The 21,688-nt window shown below is 31.3% G+C and overlaps 2 protein-coding genes across 2 annotated transcripts in view; one reads left to right on the top strand and one right to left on the bottom strand.

The window, feature by feature from the left end:
* Positions 1-21,688, top strand: part of LOC127725485 (leucine-rich repeat transmembrane protein FLRT3-like) — a 235,926-nt gene that overhangs the window by 198,581 nt on the left and 15,657 nt on the right. The gene's annotated exons all lie outside the window — the stretch shown is intronic.
* LOC127725489 (spermatogenesis-associated serine-rich protein 1-like) lies at positions 858-20,100 on the bottom strand. The gene is made up of 8 exons (XM_052232502.1): positions 19,887-20,100; positions 18,237-18,387; positions 15,876-15,988; positions 11,447-11,596; positions 10,790-10,913; positions 6,297-6,362; positions 1,676-4,069; positions 858-1,097 (listed from the first exon to the last, which is right to left on the bottom strand). Exons 1-7 carry the CDS (start codon positions 19,927-19,929, stop codon positions 3,928-3,930), a joined length of 789 nt encoding a protein of 262 aa, XP_052088462.1. The 5' UTR covers positions 19,930-20,100; the 3' UTR covers positions 858-1,097; positions 1,676-3,927.

Raw genomic sequence — 21,688 nt, 5'->3', positions numbered from 1 at the left:
CATTTTAAACTGATCTAATCACAAACTAATACATGTAAACTAAGCAAAATTTTCGAAGTCAATAAACCATGACTGAGGAGGCGGAGCCAAATAATCTCCATGGAAATAAGATATGCCAATGCTTATACAACTGCATACCAAATATCATTGACCTACCACTAGTGGTTCCCCATAAACTGACCTAATCACAAACTAATACATGTAAACTAAGCAAAAGTTTCAAAGTCAATAGACCATGACTGAGGGGGCAGGGGTAAATAATCTCCATGGAAATGACATGTGGCAATGCTAATACAACTGCATACCAAAAATCATTGACCTACCACTTGTGGTTCACCATAAACTAGACCTAACATTGTTGACGCCACCGCAGCTGCCGGAAACTGCATACCTATGTCTCGCTTTTTGACTCCGTCAAGGCGAGACAATAAATCATTGTAATGATTCAGATTTTTCTAAATAAGAGAATTGTTAACATCCCATAATGCAAAGATTTCTTAACTATAAGGGGATAGATTGGTTTAGAAATTTTACTATTGTGATTTAACATGAATCAGGCTTAAATCAAATATATTCTTATACACTATATTGCTCATTGTTGAAGGCTGTGACCATAAGTTGCTAACCTTCTACATCATTTGGTCTCTGGTAGAGAGTTGTCTCATTGGCAATGATACCACCTCTTATTATTTTCATATATATATGATAACCAGCCATATCTATCACAGACTAATAAATCCAACTCTAAAAAATTACAGACATACATTTCTGGTTAATGCTTAGATATTTCAACTTATCTAATTGCCATCCCAGTCCTATTTTTTATTTAAAACAAGAATTTTTTGATTTTCTTAAAATTTTAATAAAGAATAAAATGATTGAAGCATTATGATAATAAGCAATCAGATACATTCTGTAAATACATTGTCATAGATAATTAGAAATATTTAAATATAATCGTTAAATAGAAACAATCTGAAGAACTTTAGTGACCTATGTAAGTTAAAGAAATATCCACTCATTTTTCTAAAACAGAGAATCATTTATTCCTGCAATTTTCATCAATTTGATAGATATAGGAATATTCAGTATGTCATCTATAAAGGAGTAGGACCAGTAAGACCCCTTTTTGGCCCCAAAATATAGCAGTTTTACAAAATTGTTAAAATGTAAATTTTTAGCTATTTATTGGAAAGAAGAATACTTCTGTTACATAAATAATGGCTGTTTTTGACAATACAATGCACATGTATCGGGTACTAGCATCATTAAGTCATGCTAAATTACTGAAATCTTCGAAATTTTAGCATTTTTGTTAATTTTTAGACAGTTTCCGTCTAAAATGGAAGTGGCCGCATTTGTGTTCATTCTTCATATTTAAATGTAAGTTGTATTTGATGATAATTCATAACATATATAAAGGTTGAGAATGAACACGAATGCGGCCACTTTCATTTTTGACATAAACCATCTGAAAAGTGACATTTTATGGCATATTTGATAGATTTTTCATATTTAAGCTTGAATTTGAGCGTCTTTAATGACTAAATCAGTTCAAATCTTTCACATAAACTAATTGAATCGACTGAAGTAGACACTTAAGTGTTTAAAAAGTGTCCAAAATCTTTCATCAGATGAACCTGAATTTTGAGGCCAAAATCAGCCCTTACCTGACCAACTCCTTTGTTTTCCAATAAAAAGTCATTATCTTACTCTCAATTGAACTCTAACAAATGTAAGTTTTAAGTTGAGTGGGAGCCAGTACAGGCTTTTAACTTCACTACCAATAAAAAATCTATTTATTATGAAAATTACCAGTGCAATTTACTTTCCAAAAGCATACAAACAAACTGCGTTGTAAAGAATGGTTTAATTTATCACAGATACTTATAAATAAATAACAGCATAGTTTAAAATCGTAAATATAGGTAGACAACTTTGTTTATTTACAACAACAAAGAACAAACATGTAAATATATCACATCTATGTAAACATAACACGAAAATACAAAAATAAAAGATTTCTAAATTCAAACAAACTGATTTGAAAAGTATATTTCTCACACATTGTAAATTTTGATAATATTGAGCTCTATCTTTACATCAAACCCTGTAACATACATGATAACATCGGTATAAAATATATCACATTAAAGCTTTAATACTGATGATAAGCTTAAAGTATTTTGAATAATAAAAGGAGATGTTATAAAATCAAAAACGTAATACAACACGCAAAATGTTCAATCATCTTTAATCATTCACAATAAATTTGGATTTTTTTTTCTGAATTCAGACTAAAGTAATATTTTCACTATTAAAAGGAAATAAAAAACAGAATTATAAATAAATGAATAAATAAATAACTAAAAGATTGTAATATCAATATTTAAATACTGATAACAAGAAAGCAATTGTCATAAAACATATAACATTGATGTCTTTAGTAACATAACAATTATTTCACCTACTGATGATACAGTCAGTCAAAAGTATTAAAATGTATACTTCTCGGGCTCCATAACAAAATATCTTGATCATTTGTCACTTTTTCAAGAATGAAAAATGGTAAAATTTGTTTTTTTGCATTTCATATACTGATATGTTAGAAATCAGTACAAGTATAATGTCATTTGTAATTACAGTTTCTATACGGAAGCTGTTGTGCATTGTTGGTCAACTTATGAAAAATAAGAAACTCTTATTCTTTTGGTCTAAGAAGTTTAAGATTATATGGCATAAAACTAAGATTAAAGTAGCCCAAAGTAAGACAGAACCTAGTCTTTCCTAATCTTTTTATATTACACATACACACATCGAATCAATATTTGAACATATATAATGTTTTATCACATGAAGTCCATTCACTTGGTGTTGACAAATTCTTTTGTATCATTACTTTTAAGCAAACATCTACATAACCCAATTTAAACCATGTAAAACATTTGTCACAAAATTATTTCAATCATACATTGTATGTATCTTTCATAAACACATAAATATCTTATATACTTAAATAAATAATTGAGCAAATCATATAAGTAAATTTGTATTTTATGAATACAATGATATGTAACTATTGTGCATATCAGTATGAAGACTGTGAACTATAGTGATTCAAACAGAAAATTAGGATAGAAGGGAAATTTCATGAAGAGGACAATCTAGAATACGTATTATGTTTCAAAAGGGCAGTAACCATGGTAAAAAGCTGTAAAGCTCACTCAAATAGCATTGATTTTAGTCATTTATAGCTACATTTATGTTTATATTGTCAAATGCCATTTTCTTGACAATAAATTAGTTACTTCATAAAATAAAATTGAATACAAAAAGAAAACAGATGGCAGATGTTGGAAGGTAGAACAGAAACTGACAACATATACAATTTCACTGTAATTGTGAGCACTAATTTAACACTAACTACCAAAATCTATGTCAGAATAAGTTTATCGTCCTTTGAATAAAATCTGAATTGCCTTACCCTATATGGCAGTATTTTACCATGGGGGATGTATATTAACTCCTTTTTCAAATAATTTTAATTACATCTACGTTAGCATTTAAAATTTGGAAAAAGAAAATTGTCAACACTGATAGTCTACAGCAAAATGCATTGCACCAAATGATTAATAAGAAGATTTGATCAAGAAAAAGGTACAGAATGGGAATGTTCAATTCATTTTCGAGCTCTATTGCAAAAAAAGATTTGAGAAACTACATAATCAATGTTGGATAACAAAACATCAATAAATTCAAATTGCATTTCATTTGCTATCAAAAATATAATATTATTTCATGATGCCATGAAAACTTAAAAAAATAGCTGATAGGATGTCATAATACTGATAAGAAAACTATGGCAGAACATTGCTATTTAAATGGCAGCCAAAACCAATAATATGGCCTAATAGTGGTAGCACATCATTATTTTTTGGTGGCAGCAGCCACTTCCTCGTTGTGTTGTATAATGTTCAGCGGTGTGGCAGGTTTCCATACATCTAAATTTTTCACTACATTGATTTCTGCTTCTTTCTGTTTTCTTCTCTCTACTTCTCTAAATGTGTCTCTATATAAAAAAAAATGAAACTATTTAGTATAAGCTTTTTGATTACAAATACTTTAACAAAAACAAATATTTATTTCAAATTTTTATGTACTGGTGTATGTTTTTAGTATTTCCCTTACTATGTTATAAATAAAAAAATATATATAAGTAATGGTTTTCAAAATTTAAATTTGAAAGAAAAAGTATAAATAATCAAAATAGGGTTAATAAACTGATTTGTTAATTTACCAAAACAACAATTAACTTTTTAAAACAGTCATATCATCATGAGACAAAAAAAGATGTAATTATATATTGAATTTATTAATAAAACAAGAATGTGTCCATAGTACACGGATGCCCCACTCGCACTATCATTTTCTATGTTCAGTGGACCGTGAAATTGGGGTCAAAACTCTAATTTGGCATTAAAATTAGAAAGATCATATCATAGGGAACATGTGTACTAAGTTTCAAGTTGATTGGACTTCAACTTCATCAAAAACTACCTTGACCAAAAACTTTTACCTGAAGCGGGACAGACGGACTGAAGGATGAACGGACGATCGGACGCACAGACCGAAAAACATAATGCCCCTAGGTGGGGCATAAAAAGTTCTTTCTAAAATTTTCTATAATGGATATCAATTTGGTATGTCAATAATTCATTTTTCAAGCTCCAGTCAATGCAAACAGTATAACAAAAATATTCCAAGACATGTTGTTCTGTTAATTGTATAACAAGGGAAATCATCATCTTCATCAGCTGTAAACAGGCATTGTAAAGCAACATTAAGTTTATCAGAAATGATACCCTGAACATAATATAAAGGGGCAGATAACTTCCATTTTCATAAAATTTTGGGCAATAAGAACATTTAAATATGATTAAAAGAGAATGTTGTGTACACTCAAATGAGACATCAACACAAACCTAACAACACAATAGAAAGCCCCAAAATACAACATCTGCAGTAAAAAAGGTAATCTTTAACAATAAACAAGTGTCTTTTCCATATAGCAAGCTTTAAATCATATTAATATAAAAATAATGAGATGAGGTATGATTGCCAATAAGACAATTATCCACCAGAGTTCAAATGAAGTAGATGTAAGCAATTATTGGCCACTGTAGGGACTTCAACAATGAGAAAAACCCATACCATATAATCAGCTATAAAAGGCCCAGACATGAAGAATGTGAAACAATTCAAACGGGAAAGCTAACCACATAATTTATAAAAAACAATTTTGCTAACATGTATATTTATATAATTTGGCAGTAATCCTGCAATGTTTAGATATGTTAACTAAAACTTCAGATAATAAAGACCCAAGTTTGAAGTGTAAAATAATTTGAATAAGTTAGACTAAAGTGTTGAATAAAAGTTTTTTTCAATTCTATCTACATTGAAATCAAACTAAAAATCATGACTATTACATGTAACATTTATATCTTAATTTAACTTGAATTGTTGTAATATAAATAAATTCTTATATTTGCATTTGATTATAATATGATTAACTAATACCATTAAGTACATAAATGGTGATTCAGTTAAAATTACTGTTGGTGGTGATATATAACAAAGAATAGTAGAAATTTCATGCCGACATAATGCTCTGCACTGTCCTAGTACCTCAGCATTCTCAGTACAGATGGTAACAATGGGCTACAATAATAGAAATTTAACAAAACTGACCATGCATGATCCTAAAAAACTGTACTATTTTTCTGAGATCTTTGCCTCCTGTTCTGTATTCAAATAGAGGTACATCATACGGTCACAAATAAAAGTACTTTTGTACAAAATAATCAATCACCATACACCACCAATAAAAATGTGTATCTAAATCACAATTTATATACTGTAAACTTCTATTAACCATGCAGTTGTTGATCATGCTAGAATAATACACTGAAGAACCAAGGTTTTCAAACAGAAGTAAGAAGTTAATTAAGTCAAAAGTAAGCTGAAAATATATGTGTTACATTCACCAAGATTTAAAAGTATTTTTTTCATAAATGAGCATAGGAAAGTAAGAAAATGCAGTATTCAAATTGCCACCAGTTTTGAAAACCCCAGAGGCTTCAAGAAATATACAGCTGACATAAATCAATGTATATGAATGGCACATGCAGTAAAGAGTAACAATAAAAATAAAACAAAGTATAACATGTGAAAGAGGAAATGTGCATGCTAAAAGATTATACTACAAATTCATGCTAATAAGAAAGATATGGTACCTTTTGACAGATGGTAAAGGCTGGAGGGGTACGAATGTATCTACTTGTTTTTTGCCAAAATTAGCACTGCAACAAACACACAACACATGGTAAGCAATATTAAACACATACTCAAGGTTAAATTAGGAATGGTTTTGTTGTTTGGTAAACCAGGAATTTATCATTTTTCACAAAAGTAGTCACACATTTCATTGAGTAAAGTAAATAAACAAAATTGCTAATATCTTTCTGATAATAAAAATGCTTTTGAAAAGGTTTCTTCTAAATACAAAGAGCACAGTGCACTTGGATCATTAAAAGAAACAGATTGATGTACAGCATTTCTATTCTAATACAGATACAAGCTACATTGTTGTACATCCCATATATTTTTGTGTTACTTGTCTTCAATAATTTAACAATTCAGGTGTCAACAAATTCCTGGTATACCAAAAGGAGACTGAAATACAACTGGTATTAATACATTTATAACATTCAACATAAGGATAAAACAAATGTATGTTCTACAAAGGGACCAGTGTTTGGAATCCACTTAAATGTAGACTATTCTTGTCATTTCTTTTATTTATTCATAATAACATTTTGTTTTCAAATAAAATTAATGAAACGATTTTCAATAATTGTAAACATTTATTAATTTTTAATACTGTGAAGCATTAATTAATTGATGGGACGGTTTAAATAATTTCAGAAGCAAAACTGAGATTGCAAACACAATTTATCTTTTACAGATATTATAAATACATATAATATTGATGTTGTTATTGTAGTTATCATTAGACCTAATTAATTAGTATCTATTAACTTCATTTTAATTCAAATCTAATATCTAATATAAAATAAGTTCAATTATCAGTAATAAATTCAAAAGGGAAATCTGTAAATTACAAAATACATGTATCTAAATCCCCAAAAAGAAAGAAAAAAGAACATATTAATAAAATTGAATTTAAGAAATTAACATATCTCCAAAAAACATTCCATAAATCATAAAAGTCTAACTAAATTATTTATAGATTATCCTTCTTCCTATAAATGTAGATCTCTACAGGAACTTACTAGTCATGGATGTGAATAATAAATGGCCATGGTGTTTTCCACCTACATATACTACAAAGTCAATCATATCAGATTTTTATATTCTATTTATATTGTTGCCTACATCAATGTAATGTGTTGTCATTCTCATGTTTTAATAAGAAAGTGAGATTAGACATAAGTTTTTTTATATTATTTTCCAGAGAATGGAAAATTGATGCATGATAATTGATTTGTTTATTTAAAATAAAAGTACTTTTTCACATGCTTAATTCTTTACAGAATAAAACTAGAGGCTCAAAAGAGCCTGTGTCGCTCACCTAGGTCTATGAGCATCTTCAACAATGGACTCTCTCTAGCATTGTGGACTAGAATAGAATTCATGACAAAAATCTCTTTTTGTTGATCTTGAATTGCTATCATTTTTTCTGTTTACAGTTTCTATTTTCTTTGGTTTTTGCCCAAAACACAAAAAACAGCAAGAAAATATCAATTAAGGCAATCACTCCTATAAAGAGTAAACCAACAATTTCTGCAAGGTGTTTGCTATTCAAAATGTCTATCTATCTTTTATAGTCTTCAAGACAGTAGTCAAAAGCATAAAATATTGGTAAAAATCGTCATTAAAGAGATGATTTAGCTATTTGACTTTTTAGTAGATCAAGTCTTGCTGATCATTTTCCTAATTTAGATTTCTATCTATCTATTATAGTTTTTCAAATATTAGGCAAAAATAGTAAAAATCATTATCAAAGGGCATTAACTCCAAATTTTCAGATATTTGGCAAAAACGAAAAAAAATTGAAGGGCATCAACTCCAATAAGGAGTCGTCTGACGATTTCGACCATTGGACTTATTTGTAGATCTTGTTTTGTTGATCATTTTTGGTACATACAGTTTCTCTCTATCTGTTATAGTTTTTTAGATATAAGGCAAACTTTAAAAAACAAATCAGTGAAATTCGTCATTCAAGGGCTGTAACTCCTTTAAGAAATTGTCTGACAGTTTTGAAGTAAATAGCCAATATGCAGATCTCATCATTCTAAACATTTTTGCTCCGACAGATTTTCTCAATTCATAGGGGTTTACAAGATAATAGACCAAACATGCATTTTACCCTATGTTCTATTTTTAGCCATGCCAGCCATGTTGGTTGGCAGGCTAGTCATGGGATACATTTTTTAAACTAGATACCCTTCTGATGAATTTGACCAAGTTTGGTTAAATTTGGCCCAGTATTTTCAGAGGAGAAGATTTTTATAAAAGTTATCGACGACAGACGCCAAGTGATGAGAACAGATCACTTGGCCTTTTAGGCCTGGCCATTTAGGTCAGGTGATCTAAAAATGCTTTTTGTTAATTTCCCTTTTTTGTAGGGGCAGGAGGTTGTCAGTTAAAAGCCACAAATTCAAACCCTTTAAAATATGGGTACTAAATAGCAAAAGTGGGAAATCTAGTGACAAAATATTACCTCCCCTGTGAACACAGAATTCTTGATCTTTTCGATGTTTGTCTCGTTTTAGCAAGGACGCTATTAATTATAAATTCACAAGAAAAAACGTTCTGTTAATAACAAACGAAGAATACAGCAGGCTATAGAAGCTTGATGTAAAACTGGTTTAAAATGTTGCTATGCAAATAAATTCCTGGAGTACCGACTTCAATTTATTTTTGTACTGGCTGTATACCTCTCTGGAACATGCCAAATATCTGTATATATATGCAGCTAGATCAGAGAAGTTCAGGGAAAAAATTCAAAGGAATTGACTGATATGCAGCAAAGATTAACAATTTTGAAATAAAGTTACTAAGCAAATTCAAACAAACTTTATCCTGATGTAAACATTGAATGTGAATATCGAGAAAACCGCAAATACATGCACAGATATCAAGACGACCTTTACTTAAAAATGTATAAAAAATAGTAAAAATCCTTAAAAGGAAAACCTACTTTAAAAAAAATATTTATTTCTATTTTTCAACCTGCACAGACTTGATATCTAAATTGTAATATTTATAAAAAGACAACATTTCTATATTGAAAGATCATGTGACAAGAGCAGAACAGTGTACTTGAAAACTTAAGATGTGAAAAATAGGTATATTTTGGGAAATTGTAACATGCTTAGGACTATATGGAACATTCCAAAATTATTTTTTTACCTTAAAGATTTTTAGATTTTGTATATATACAGGATTTTTTCCATTTTTTTTTTATCAATATGCAGCAAAGATTAACATTTTTTAAATTTCAGTTAAAGCTTTTAGTGCATTTATCTCTATAAATAATAAAACAGTCTTTACTCAGTGTCTTTTTTGTTGTGGGATGTGTTTTTGTTACCGGTAGATGTTTTCTGCTTTGTATGGATCTGATGAGCTAAGTCCTTTTCAACTGATTTTTATAGTTTTTTCTTATGTTATACTGTTACACCACTGTCCCAGGTTAGGGGGAGGGTTTGGCCCCAGCAATCTAGTTTAACCCTGCCACATTCTGTATGTGTCTGTCCCAAGCCTGTAGTTCAGTGGTTGTCGTTGGTTCATGTCTGTCATATTTGTTTTTCATAAATTGTTTTGTTTTAAATTAGGCCGTTAGTTTTCTCTATTGAATTGTTTCATATTTTTCCTGTCAGGACCTTTTATAGCCGACTATACAGTATGGGTTTTTCTCATTGTTGAAGGCTGTATGGTTGCTTATAATTGCTTACATCCACTTCATTTGAACTTTGGTGGATAGTTGTCTCATTGGCAATCATACTTATTTTTATATAAAACATAGTGTCTTTGCATGTATATTTCTTGTAAAGTGAGTTTAACAAATAATTCTTTCAAATGTAGGATTGACGTTCAGAGTTTATCATATGGAGAGTGAATTTTCTATTGTTTTTTGTCATCGGTTTAGCCACTGGCAATATACATTGTATATTGGGGTTAAAAAATTAAGTAATACTGCCATGAATGTTTAAGCAAAGAATTTTGAACTGAAAACATTCTCAATAAAATTTAATTATGCTTTAAATAAGAGATAATTTATTTGATTAACTGAACCGATTTTAAGTGAGGTGACCAAGTGCCTATTTTATAATTTATGTCATTAGACATTTATAATATTGTGGTTTCATTAGACAAGGGAAATATATCATTTTTTGGTTCTACAAAAGGACAATAACTGGGATTACTTATGTTACAACACACAGACACAAACAAATGTATGTTAATTGACAGAATGTAACTACCTGACAGTGCTGCAAAAATAAAATTTATAGAATAATTCAAGTTATCTCCCTTCTTACACATTAATTCTTTTAACATAAACATTTTATTGTTTTCACCGATTTGTTTATTATCCACATTGAAATCATCATTAAGACCAAAAAGAATCATCTTCTTCTGAATTTAAAATTTACTTGGAAATACTTGTATAACACTAGGATAAAACATATCAATAAATAATTACCCGAACTGAGCGAGTGGAAGTGAAGATCCCACTCTATGGAAGCCAGAACTATATTCTGGAGCCTGATAATTCTTGTCTCCCTCAGAGGCATAGGATAAACCATTCCTCTTATCTATGGTTACTTCTGTAAATAAAAAATAAACACAAGATTTAAATATTTTCCCAAGAAGTTGGTATTTTACTGATATACTTTCCTTTAAAATATTAAGTACCATGTAGTAAAAGAATGTACATAAAAAAATTATCACTCAAGTTTTTCAGACATTCAATTTTTTTCAAAACATAAATTCTCATTCCAATCATAAAAAGTTGTCTGATATTTTTTTTCTCTCTAATTACAAATGACTAAAACAGCAATTTTGATTTTTTTATAATCAGGTCAAAATACTATAAATTTCACAAAAAATTGTTGTTATATTACTTTTAAAACAATATTTTCATTAAAAATTTCTAAGTTATGACCTTTAATTAATCATTATTTGTATTATATGTTGTAAGTCAGTTTTGGTCCATTTTTTTCACAATTTATAACATCTTTTTAGCATATTTTACTATGTATCCAAACCTGGTACAGCTTAATTTTTCAACAATATTACCCCTTTCGAGTGTCAAACAAACTTTAATTTCAACTTAAGCTACATTATCCATTAGAATTACCCCTTCTGCCTCTTCCATATAACATTCTATGTGTTATTTCATCAGAAGAAGTATCAGTTGCTCTATGAACACCATTAAATGTACATTTCATTCCTTTATTGGACAGTCCAGGGTCTAATAACCACTCATTATCTGACCTCCTATAAGTAACTGAAATAAACAGAATCATTCATTCATTACATCAACAGAGAAGCGGCTATAACTATAAGATATGTAGTAATATACAACAACTTGTTTAGACCCTGTGCAATTTAGAGCTTGATGAAGACCGTATGGTGATCTCTAAGTATTTTTGTTTATTGTGCTTTTAGGTTGCTGTCTCATTGACACACTCCTTTTATTCATTAGTAAACAAGACATTTTATGTGTACTGTGGATTCATTGATATTCTTGGGGATCAATTTTATAGGTACAGGTAAACCAAGAATTTAAATAGATTGTCTAATGGCTTGTTTGCAGATTTCTGATGCAACCATAAAATTACATATCTGTGAAAAGACAATTTTCTACAATCCAGGAAAATAATAAAATCAGTACCCAAAGAAGAAAATGAATCCCCAGTACTTAGTACAATAAATATGAATCTAAATTCTAAAGATCTACACATACATATGTTTACTTTGTGTTGTTTGGTTGCTGTCTATAGCTAACAGTGATCTCTTGCATGTAGTTAATCATGTTCATAACAACAGACTCAATCTTATTACTGTTTGAGGATATAATATTCTCTGCTGAATCCTTGATCTTGCACCAGTACACTTTACTGCAGCTTGCAGATGGCACAGATAATGGAATTTAATAGACATAATGACAGGGTTCTCGTTAAGACGTGTATACGCGTCCTAGACGCATCATTTTGGAAACCTGTGAGTCCCTGGGACGCGTCCTTATTGTATCCCCTGAGTCCCAAACACATCGGTTTGCCTGGAAGATTCATGATTGTCGACATTGTTTTGACACGAAACTAAACCGTAGTCTATGTTGAAAAATTTATGTGATGCGTAGATCAATATTTTTCTTGACTGATAACTATTTTAAAAATTAAACATATTTCATCCTTAAATATAATAATTCTGTTCAAACTAATTAATAAATATGAAATAGTCACTGATTTTTAAAAATTTTACGAGTATTTGAAAAGCGTGAATATTTCCACGTGTTGAACATCACGTACATATGGATTGAAACAAAAAAGTAAATTTTGTTTGAGAATTTGAAATGAAATGATATAATATTTCATAACTGTTGCTACTATGCATAAAATAGAGCACTGCAGATATAAAATTTTACGGTTAAAAATAATTTTACTGGTCTTCAAATAACATTTTCTCGTATTGTGCATTTTGAACATCGCGATCGTAAACAAAGGTGAATAAAATGCTCCGCAGGGCGCAGCTTGATACGACCGCAGAGGTCGAACCCTGAACAGTTGGGGCAAGTATGGACACAACATTCAAGCTTGATACAGCTCTGAATTTGGATTGTGATTAAATATTTGACACAGCATAGGTTTCTGACACAGAATGAATGTGGTCTAAGAACTTAAAAATTTTAAATTGGACATTCAACTATTATGGTCCAATATCCAAAATCTAAATACATGGTTAGATTCAGCATATCAAAGAACCCCAAGAATTCAATTTTTGATGAAATCAAACAAAGTTTAATTTTGGACCCTTTTGACCTCAATGTGGACAAAGTTGATAATGGGGCCCAAAAATCAAAAATCTAAATACATGGTTAGATTCAGCATATCAAAGAACCCCATATATTCAATTTTTGTTGAAATCAAACAAAGTTTAATTTTGGACCCCGATTTGGACAAACTTGAAAACTGGGCCCATAATCAAAAATTTAAATACATGTTTAGATTCAGCATATCAAAGAACCCTAAGAATTAAATTTTTGTTAAAATCAAACTAAGTTTAATTTTGGACCCTTTGGACCTTAATGTAGACCAATTTGAAAACAGAACCAAAAATTAAGAGTCTAAATACACGGTTAGATTCGGCATATCAAAGAACCCCAATAATTCAATTTTTGATGAAATCAAACAAAGTTAAATTTTGGACCCTTTGGACCTCAATGTGGACCAATTTAAAAACGGGGCCCAAAATCCAAAAACTTAATACACGGTTAGAATCAGCATATTAAAGAACCCCAAGAATTCAAGAATAAAACCCCATTGAAATTGGTCAAGAAATATGCAATTTATACGAAGTATCTTCTTTTGCGCAATACTGTGCAATTGAATATTTCTTGCTATTGCGCAATACTGTACAATTGACAATTTCTTGCTATTGCGCAATATTGTGCTATTGGATATTTCTTGCTATTGCACAATACTGTGCAATTGAAGATTTCTTGCTATTGCGCAATACTGTGCAATTGAAGATTTCTTGCTATTGTGCAATACTGTGCAATTGAAAATTTCTTGCTATTGCACAATACTTATTTTATAATAATTTACACATCCTGTTTGGTGTGTATCTCCTACCATATCATTATTATTTGCTTTTAAATATAAAACAGAAATAACCAACTTAAAATGGAAAATTTTAAAAGAAAAAAAAAAGGAAAAAACCCCCCCCCCCCCCCCCCAAATTTTTTGAACCCCCTTATGATTCATCTTTCCCTTTGTGGTATGGTACCTTGCAGTACAATTTCAGAGAGATCCATACACTTGAACACAAGTTATTGTCTGGAAACTAGAAAAATGCTTATTTTTGGCCCCTTTTTTGCCCCTTATTCCTAAACGTTTTGGGCAATTACCCCCAAACTCAATTCCAGCTTTCCGTTTGTGATATGGAACCTTGTAGTACAATTTAAAAGATCCATACACTTACACACAAGTTATTATCTTGAAACTAGAAAAATGCTTGTTTTTTGCCCCTTTTTGGGCCCCTAATTCCTAATATTTTGAGGCAATTACCCCCAAAATCAATCCCAGCATTCCCTGTGTGATATGGAACCTTGTGGTACAATTTCAGAGAGATCCATACACTTGAACACAAGTTATTGTCTGGAAACTAGAAAAATGCTTATTTTTGGCCCCTTTTTGGCCCCTTATTCCTAAACGTTTTAGGCAATTACCCCCAAACTCAATTCCAGCTTTCCCTTTGTGATATGGAACCTTGTAGTACAATTTCAGAAAGATCCATACACTTACACACAAGTTATTGTCATGAAACTAAAAAAATGTTTTTTGCCCCTTTTTTGGCCCCTAATTCCTAATATTTTGAGGCAATTACCCCCAAAATTAATCCCAGCATTCCCTGTGTGATATGGAACCTTGTGGTACAATGTCAGAGAGATCCATACACTAACACACAAGTTATGTCTGGAAGTTACAAAAATGCTTATTTTTGGCCCCTTTTTGGCCCCTAATTCCTTAACTGTTGGTACCATAACCCCCAAAATCAATCCCAACCTTCCTTTTGTGGTATTGAACCTTATGGTAAAATTTCATAGAGATCCATTCACTTAAACTAAAGTTAGAGTGCGAAAACCAATGTGTCTTCGGACGACGACGACGCCAACGTCATACCAATATACGACCGCAAAATTTTTTTGCGGTCGTATAAAAATGTATTGAAATTGAAACAGATCGGATTAAAAAATGATTAAAGCCAAACTCATTATTATGAACAGTGTTCACTTTAGATTTGCTTGTTTTTATTAAAGACTATAATAATTATAATGATGCAAACATCAAAATGATTATTACATGTAACTCAATTATCAAATATAATTAAAATTAATTAATAATAATTAACTGGGTACTAGCTTGTCTAACAAAATGACATCAGTATCACAATGAGTCAGTCAAGTTCAAAGTTAAAGTCCTTCTTCAAAAGGAAACCTGATGACATTGAATCATCAGTTCCAAGTAAAAGACCAAGAGTCAATGATCCACTACACCAAGAATTGATAGACATAGAAAGAAGTCTGTTATTACATATATGTTGTAATGAACAATAACTATTAAGTAAAGAGATCATAAATTTTATTGATATAATAAAAGCTACCAATCCAACATGCATTGTATTAGTTTTATTTCGTCATATTTCATTATATTAAGACACAAAAAATTACATGCATCCTGGACTCATCAAAATCTATTGGGACTCACCATTTCTAAAAGTGATGAGTCCCAGGACTCACCATGAAAAATTCCTAGTGAGAACCCTGTACTGACACAGTGCTGACTGACTGACATGCAATATAAGAATCATTGCAGAATCATTAGTAAATACCATTCATTGATTGTAAATTATTCATTTAAACATGTTATATACATGTATCAGAACAACAACCTTCAAAAATCAAAACAGACAGTACATGTATATGCAGCTTCACCCCTCAAAGCTGAATAATTACACACACTTGGCTTAATCATTACAGTTCAAAAAGACCACTAAGTACTTACATGGGTATGGCCTCATAGCTTTCCAGTTCTCAGGGAAGATCTCTGCTGCTGGGTATTTTGGGTTCTGAGGATGATCTATATACTTCAGTTTGGAAGACCAATCTGGACCAGCTCTGTTCGTGATAAATAAAACATAAGATTATTTTCTATTGGCAATCAATAACTTACAAGCCAACAGCATGAAATCATGTGTAGTATACACACTAGCTATTCCATATTCAAATTTAATGAACTTCAATACATGACATGTATCAATTCCTTTATTAAATATTAATTTATAAAATAGTATGCAACACTATCTGTTTACATACATTTCCTAGCTATCATGTTTTATGTTATTCCTAACTGCATTTAATTTAAATAATTCATGAAAAAATGTGTGTATAATGAAACTGGAATTTTAATCAGATAATCATAAAAATATTATCAGATGAAAAGTTTAACATTATTGAATTCTTTTTCAATTTGAAAAGACCACATTAAAAATTAAGATGCTAGTTAAATTTTTATTTTTTAAGTTTTATTGAAGTACAAGTAACATAGGGTTAATCATCCAGATGTAACAGGTACATTATATTAAGATGTTTTGAACCAGAAAATTAAAAAAGACCATGAAGGAAAAAATCTGTCTGAAATAAATATACTACATGTATGTACAGGTACAGTAGTTTACTGATGTCCAAAACACTATCAGATTACATGTATCTCCTACGACAAGACTACTGATGTTCAAAACACTATCAGATTACATGTATCTCCTAGGACAAGACCACTGATGTCCAAAACACTATCAGATTACATGTATCTCCTAGGACAAGACCACTGATGTCCAAAACACTATCAGATTACATGTATCTCCTAGGACAAGACTACTGATGTCCAAAACACTATCAGATTACATGTATCTCCTAGGACAAGACTGCTGATGTCCAAAACACTATCAGATTACATGTTTCTCCTAGGACAAGACTACTGATGTCCAAAACATTACCAGCAGTGTTCTAGCTACAAAGTTTGAACAGGGCGCAGCGCCCGCCCTTTTTTATTGACGCCCGTGCCTTTTTTCTGCTGTTTCTCGGGTGCCCTGTCGTTTTTATTATGAAATTTGCTTTTTCTGGGATGAGTTTTGTCGAAATGTTCGTTGCCATTTTTCTTCCTTGTTGACAATGCGCAATGTGCCACCTATAACTAATTAGCATAAAAATTTGCATAAAAAGTGTTAACCTTGACTATCGATCGATTTCGTGATTAGAATTAAACTGAGAACTTAATTAAGTCCAAATAAATTTTAAATCATTATTTTCACAATGTCGACTCGAGATAGACGCCTGAAAGATGAAACCAAAAAGAATGCTAGCGAAAATAAAACTTTGACATCATTCTTTACTATGTAAGTGGAAATTATTTTTATCATTTTGAAATGTTTTACGTCGCTTAACTAAACTCCACCAAATTAAAAAAAAATGAAAGATATTGACCTGACCTTGTTTGAAGAAATTCCCTGCACATATGGTCTTACTGAGATGATGGATCTGCCTGACCACTTTAAAATAGACAGTGACAATCTTGTCCATGACATGCATGAATGGACATCTTTCATTTCCTTTATTGGGGACACTTCAGCTGAGCTCAGATCAATCCAGAAGTGCATAACTGTGCTCATGAATGAAACACTAGGATTGACTGAGCTCTATCTAAAAATTTTGAAACTTATGAGTGTGGCAGCAGTTTTGCCACTGAGCACAGCTGAGGTTGAGAGAGTGTTTTCTCAAGTAAAGCTGATCAAATGTGATCATAGAAATAGGCTCAAGCAATCAACACTTGAGAACTTGCTACATATCAAAATTAACTGTCATAATGACATGTTCTGTTCAATTTTAGACAATGTTGTAACAAAGTTTTTTAAAGTCAAACAGAAAATTGTGCCAAAAGTATTGAATTTTATTACTCCATTTTAACTGAAACTTGATTTTACAATAATGCCTGAGTTATATAGAGTATTTTGTTTGTAATGTTATGTACATATGTATTTTATGACGTATGCTAATAAATTATGAGGCTTAAATAATTGCCCTTTTTTCAATGACATTTACACGTAAAATTGCCCTTTTTCTGACTAGCACCCTGCCCTTTTCAAATCCTGACTAGAACACTGATCAGATTACATGTATCTTCTAAGACAAGACTTTGATATCCATATACATGTATATTATTATAAATGTTGTACATGGTACTTGTACATGTATGTAAATGCTGTAGTAAAATACACATTTAAATTGTGTAAAAAATCTGCAGTAAAAAAACCTAATTGCCTTTTTGTAACTTTGTTGGTTTGCTTACATGGTGCAAGATATAACTTACTCTGAATATTGAACTTGTATGTTCTGGTTATGTGGTGTCCATTCATCGTAGAATCCATATCCATGAGGTATATATCGTCTGCCTCTGGGTTTATATGGTCCATAATCAGTACAAACATTCTGTAGCTGTGGATAGTGTCGCTTTTCACGTTCTGCAATAAAAAAATAGATTTTTAAGATCTTTTCCACTGTTTGTGATTACCAGTTAACTTCACATATATTATAATTTATATACAATGTACATATCATTATTTATTCAATCCCTTCCCTCTGGCCCTTGTTAGTCTTGTATGTGTTTTTAATTTTAGTTCATTTATATGTTTTGGAGTTTAGTATGACGTCCATTTTCACTGAGCTAGTACACATTTTTATTTAGGGGCCAGCGGGATTTTCTCGCTGTGTTGAAGACTCATTGGTGGCCTTCGGCTGTTTTCTGCTCTTTGGTCGGGTTATTGTCTCTTTGACATATTCCCCATTTCCATTCTGAATTTTATTATATCCAGTGTTTTCTGAATAAAATTTTCTACTCATAAACATGTTAAATGTAATATTAGACAAGAAATGAGGGTAATACTGGGGTTCCCCATTTGCCATGTGATAAGAGTGACAACATTAGTTTTGCTTGAAATAACATCAACGAAAAATAGTTTACCCCTTTAAAACAAACAGTTACTAAAATAATAATTCGTTGAATGATGATAATAATATTTTGGGTGATAATTTGAAGCTAATTGTAGTGAAAATAGGTTGTTTGACATTAATCCTGACTGAGATTCTTCTACTTCTACTTCTACCAGTTAGTGACCACCGTCATCATGTTGACTATTCTGTCACTTTTGGGTGTGCGCAAATATAATTTTGATTAAAGTAACAAACAAAAAAGGTGCTATACAAATATTTAACAGTGGGGATTAAAAACAAGGGCTTTTGATTTATTAGTTTGTCAGGAGCCTCTTGAACGATTCAAGGCTGCTGACAGATGTAACTGAGGAGGGTAAGGCATTCCAATTCCTGATGGTCCTCGGGTAGAATGACTCTTTCCTTGTTGTCGTGTTACATTGTGGGATCTGAAAAGAGTTTGTGCCCATATTTCTTGAGATCCTTGTCAGGAGCAATTTGCTGATTCACTCAGTTGGCGGCCAAGTCAGAAAATAGATCCCAACACAGAATCCCAAAACAGATAAGTTTGTCCCATAAAACTAAATACCCTCAGAAATATGCGACTAGTGTCAAATTTCATGTAAAACCATGTTAAGCCATGTCGGGTTTCTAATTTAATCAACATGTTAAAAAATTTGAGCAAATTCATATGAAATTTCCCTCACTTGCTATAACAGAGGTGGATTAAGGGGAGCAAGGGGTCCATGTCCCTCTTATGGAGCTACATATATGGTTAATGAGTAGACTTTTTACTCTTTAACACTCCTAATGTTGCCTAGTTTGCCCCCCCCCCCCCCCCCCCCCCCCTTTTTTCAAAATCGTGGATCCGCATCTCGCCGAGGCTGATATGTCGGTAAAAAGCTCAATAGAGCTGATGTTACGTCCTTGTTTTGTTAACCATGTCCACTCTTAATGAAGCTTATTTGTTAATTATCTTTTTACCTGGAGGAAAATTATTCAACTGGATCAGCTGATTAAATATTATTTTTACCTTTCTTTCCCGGTCTTCCAATTTCTGTTGTTACGTGCAACATTTTGTATCTGTTTTACTTAAACGTTTGAACCTAAATATTGACTCTCGTTACATATTGATTTTACTTATAATTAATTCGTGTTCGTTTGTAAACATGTAAACAAAAGTTTAAACACCGCCATGTGCCGGAAAGGAAGCCGTGACCTTGGTGATTTACACGCATGAACAGGTACTTTCACTCACGACATCTGACGGACGTTTCACTCTTAATTGATTTCAGGAAAAGTAACTCCAAACTAAATCCGCAATTTGAATAACTTTATAAAATATAGGTTTCATCTATAGTCCCGGGTTTTATTAACACAATATTCCGAAATTAGCAGAAAAGCGATTATTTTCAAAAGCTTTGAATCAATAACGTAAATTCATTGAAAGCTGTTACTGGTACTGATACTGTTACAGGTAATTTCCTCCTCTCTTAGGAGCACTCCCAAAGGGATACATAAATTTTAAATCTATAATATGAAAGATATTTACAACTTACGTCAAATTAAACAGTCATCCCACCACCCATATGGATGACTTTATTGCTTTTATTAGACAGAGACATAATAATATGCATGTTTTACTGTATTTGTAATGGGACCAAATTAGTAGATTCATCCTTTAAGCCCCAGAATAGTTTTTTCTCTCCGTAATGTAGAAAAATACTAGTCCTAGGTTTTATCAGAGATATATATCATACAGGTCCCTGGTTTCATAAGAGATTATACTGGCATGGTTATAGAAAAGGGATTTTTACATTTAGAACCTAGGTGGGACTACAGCCAGACTCAAAAACTGACACCTCCCTAATTTTTGACAATTTAGAAGTAGTAAGATGGATAAAAATTATAAAAGGAGAAAACTTGGATTGTAGAAAACTGACGCCCGAAATTTGCTCATTTAATATAAAAACGACGAATTTATAAGGATGTGTGATAATTTTTAGGATTTATTTACATACTTTTGGAACAAAACCCACCGCTTTTAATGTGTTACCCGTTTGACGTTTTTTAATATTAGTGCCATTTCATCTGAATTTTTCGTTCAATGTCTATTCAGCGAAACAAAGCTGATTGATTATGCTTAATTTAGTGACCTCCACAATAGAAGTATGCAAGGATTTTAATTTTTGCATTTTTTCCCTACTGGAGTCTGAATTGAAATAAAACTTATAAATATTGAGTATTAAGTGCAGAATGTATTTTAAAATAAGAATTACTGTGATTGTGAAATGTAAAAAAAAACAATTCTCACTTTGCTTATGTATATTATAACATTCTGAAATGATTGATCAACACTTGGTTGCAGTCATAAAATTTCCCGCTTGAAAACCAGTATAACATGGACATTTGCCTTCCACCATTGAAAAGGCAACCCCTCTGTTCGGCCATTTATCTCTGTTATGAAATCTCAACAAAAGCGTCCTGGTAAGAAGAAATTAAACCCTGGTCATGAAGCCAAGTAAAACTGTTTCCTCGGCAGCTACAATCTCTAATCATCTATTAAATACTTGTAAAGGAAACCTGTAAAACAAAATCTCCATCGAAAGCAACAATCTTATATCAGTAATAGAGAAACAAAGATTAACGCTTTTTAAATTGCATTGAGCGTTTACTAATTTTATAAGGGAAGATGTGTCAAAAGGGACTCCAATATTCCACATAATCATCCAAATATTGAATTGTGAACATTCACGACAAATCCAGGGTTTCAAAAAGGGGTGAAGAAGAACTGACTTCCACTCTGCTGTGATCACAACTTATGAAGACAGATTT

Source organism: Mytilus californianus, unplaced genomic scaffold (assembly GCF_021869535.1).
Source record: "Mytilus californianus isolate M0D057914Y unplaced genomic scaffold, xbMytCali1.0.p SCAF_15, whole genome shotgun sequence".
NCBI lineage: Eukaryota > Metazoa > Mollusca > Bivalvia > Mytilida > Mytilidae > Mytilus > Mytilus californianus.
This window is presented reverse-complemented; position numbering and strand designations above follow the sequence as displayed.

Coding starts and splice junctions, on each gene's coding strand:
- LOC127725489 (XM_052232502.1), bottom strand. CDS start 19,929: ATGTTGCACGTAACAACAGAAATTGGAAGACCGGGAAAGAAAG. Junction 18,388..19,886: donor TGGAAGACCGGGAAAGAAAG/GTAAAAATAATA, acceptor TTTTTATTGCAG/AACGTGAAAAGCGACACTAT. Junction 11,597..15,875: donor AGCTATGAGGCCATACCCAT/GTAAGTACTTAG, acceptor TGTTTATTTCAG/TTACTTATAGGAGGTCAGAT.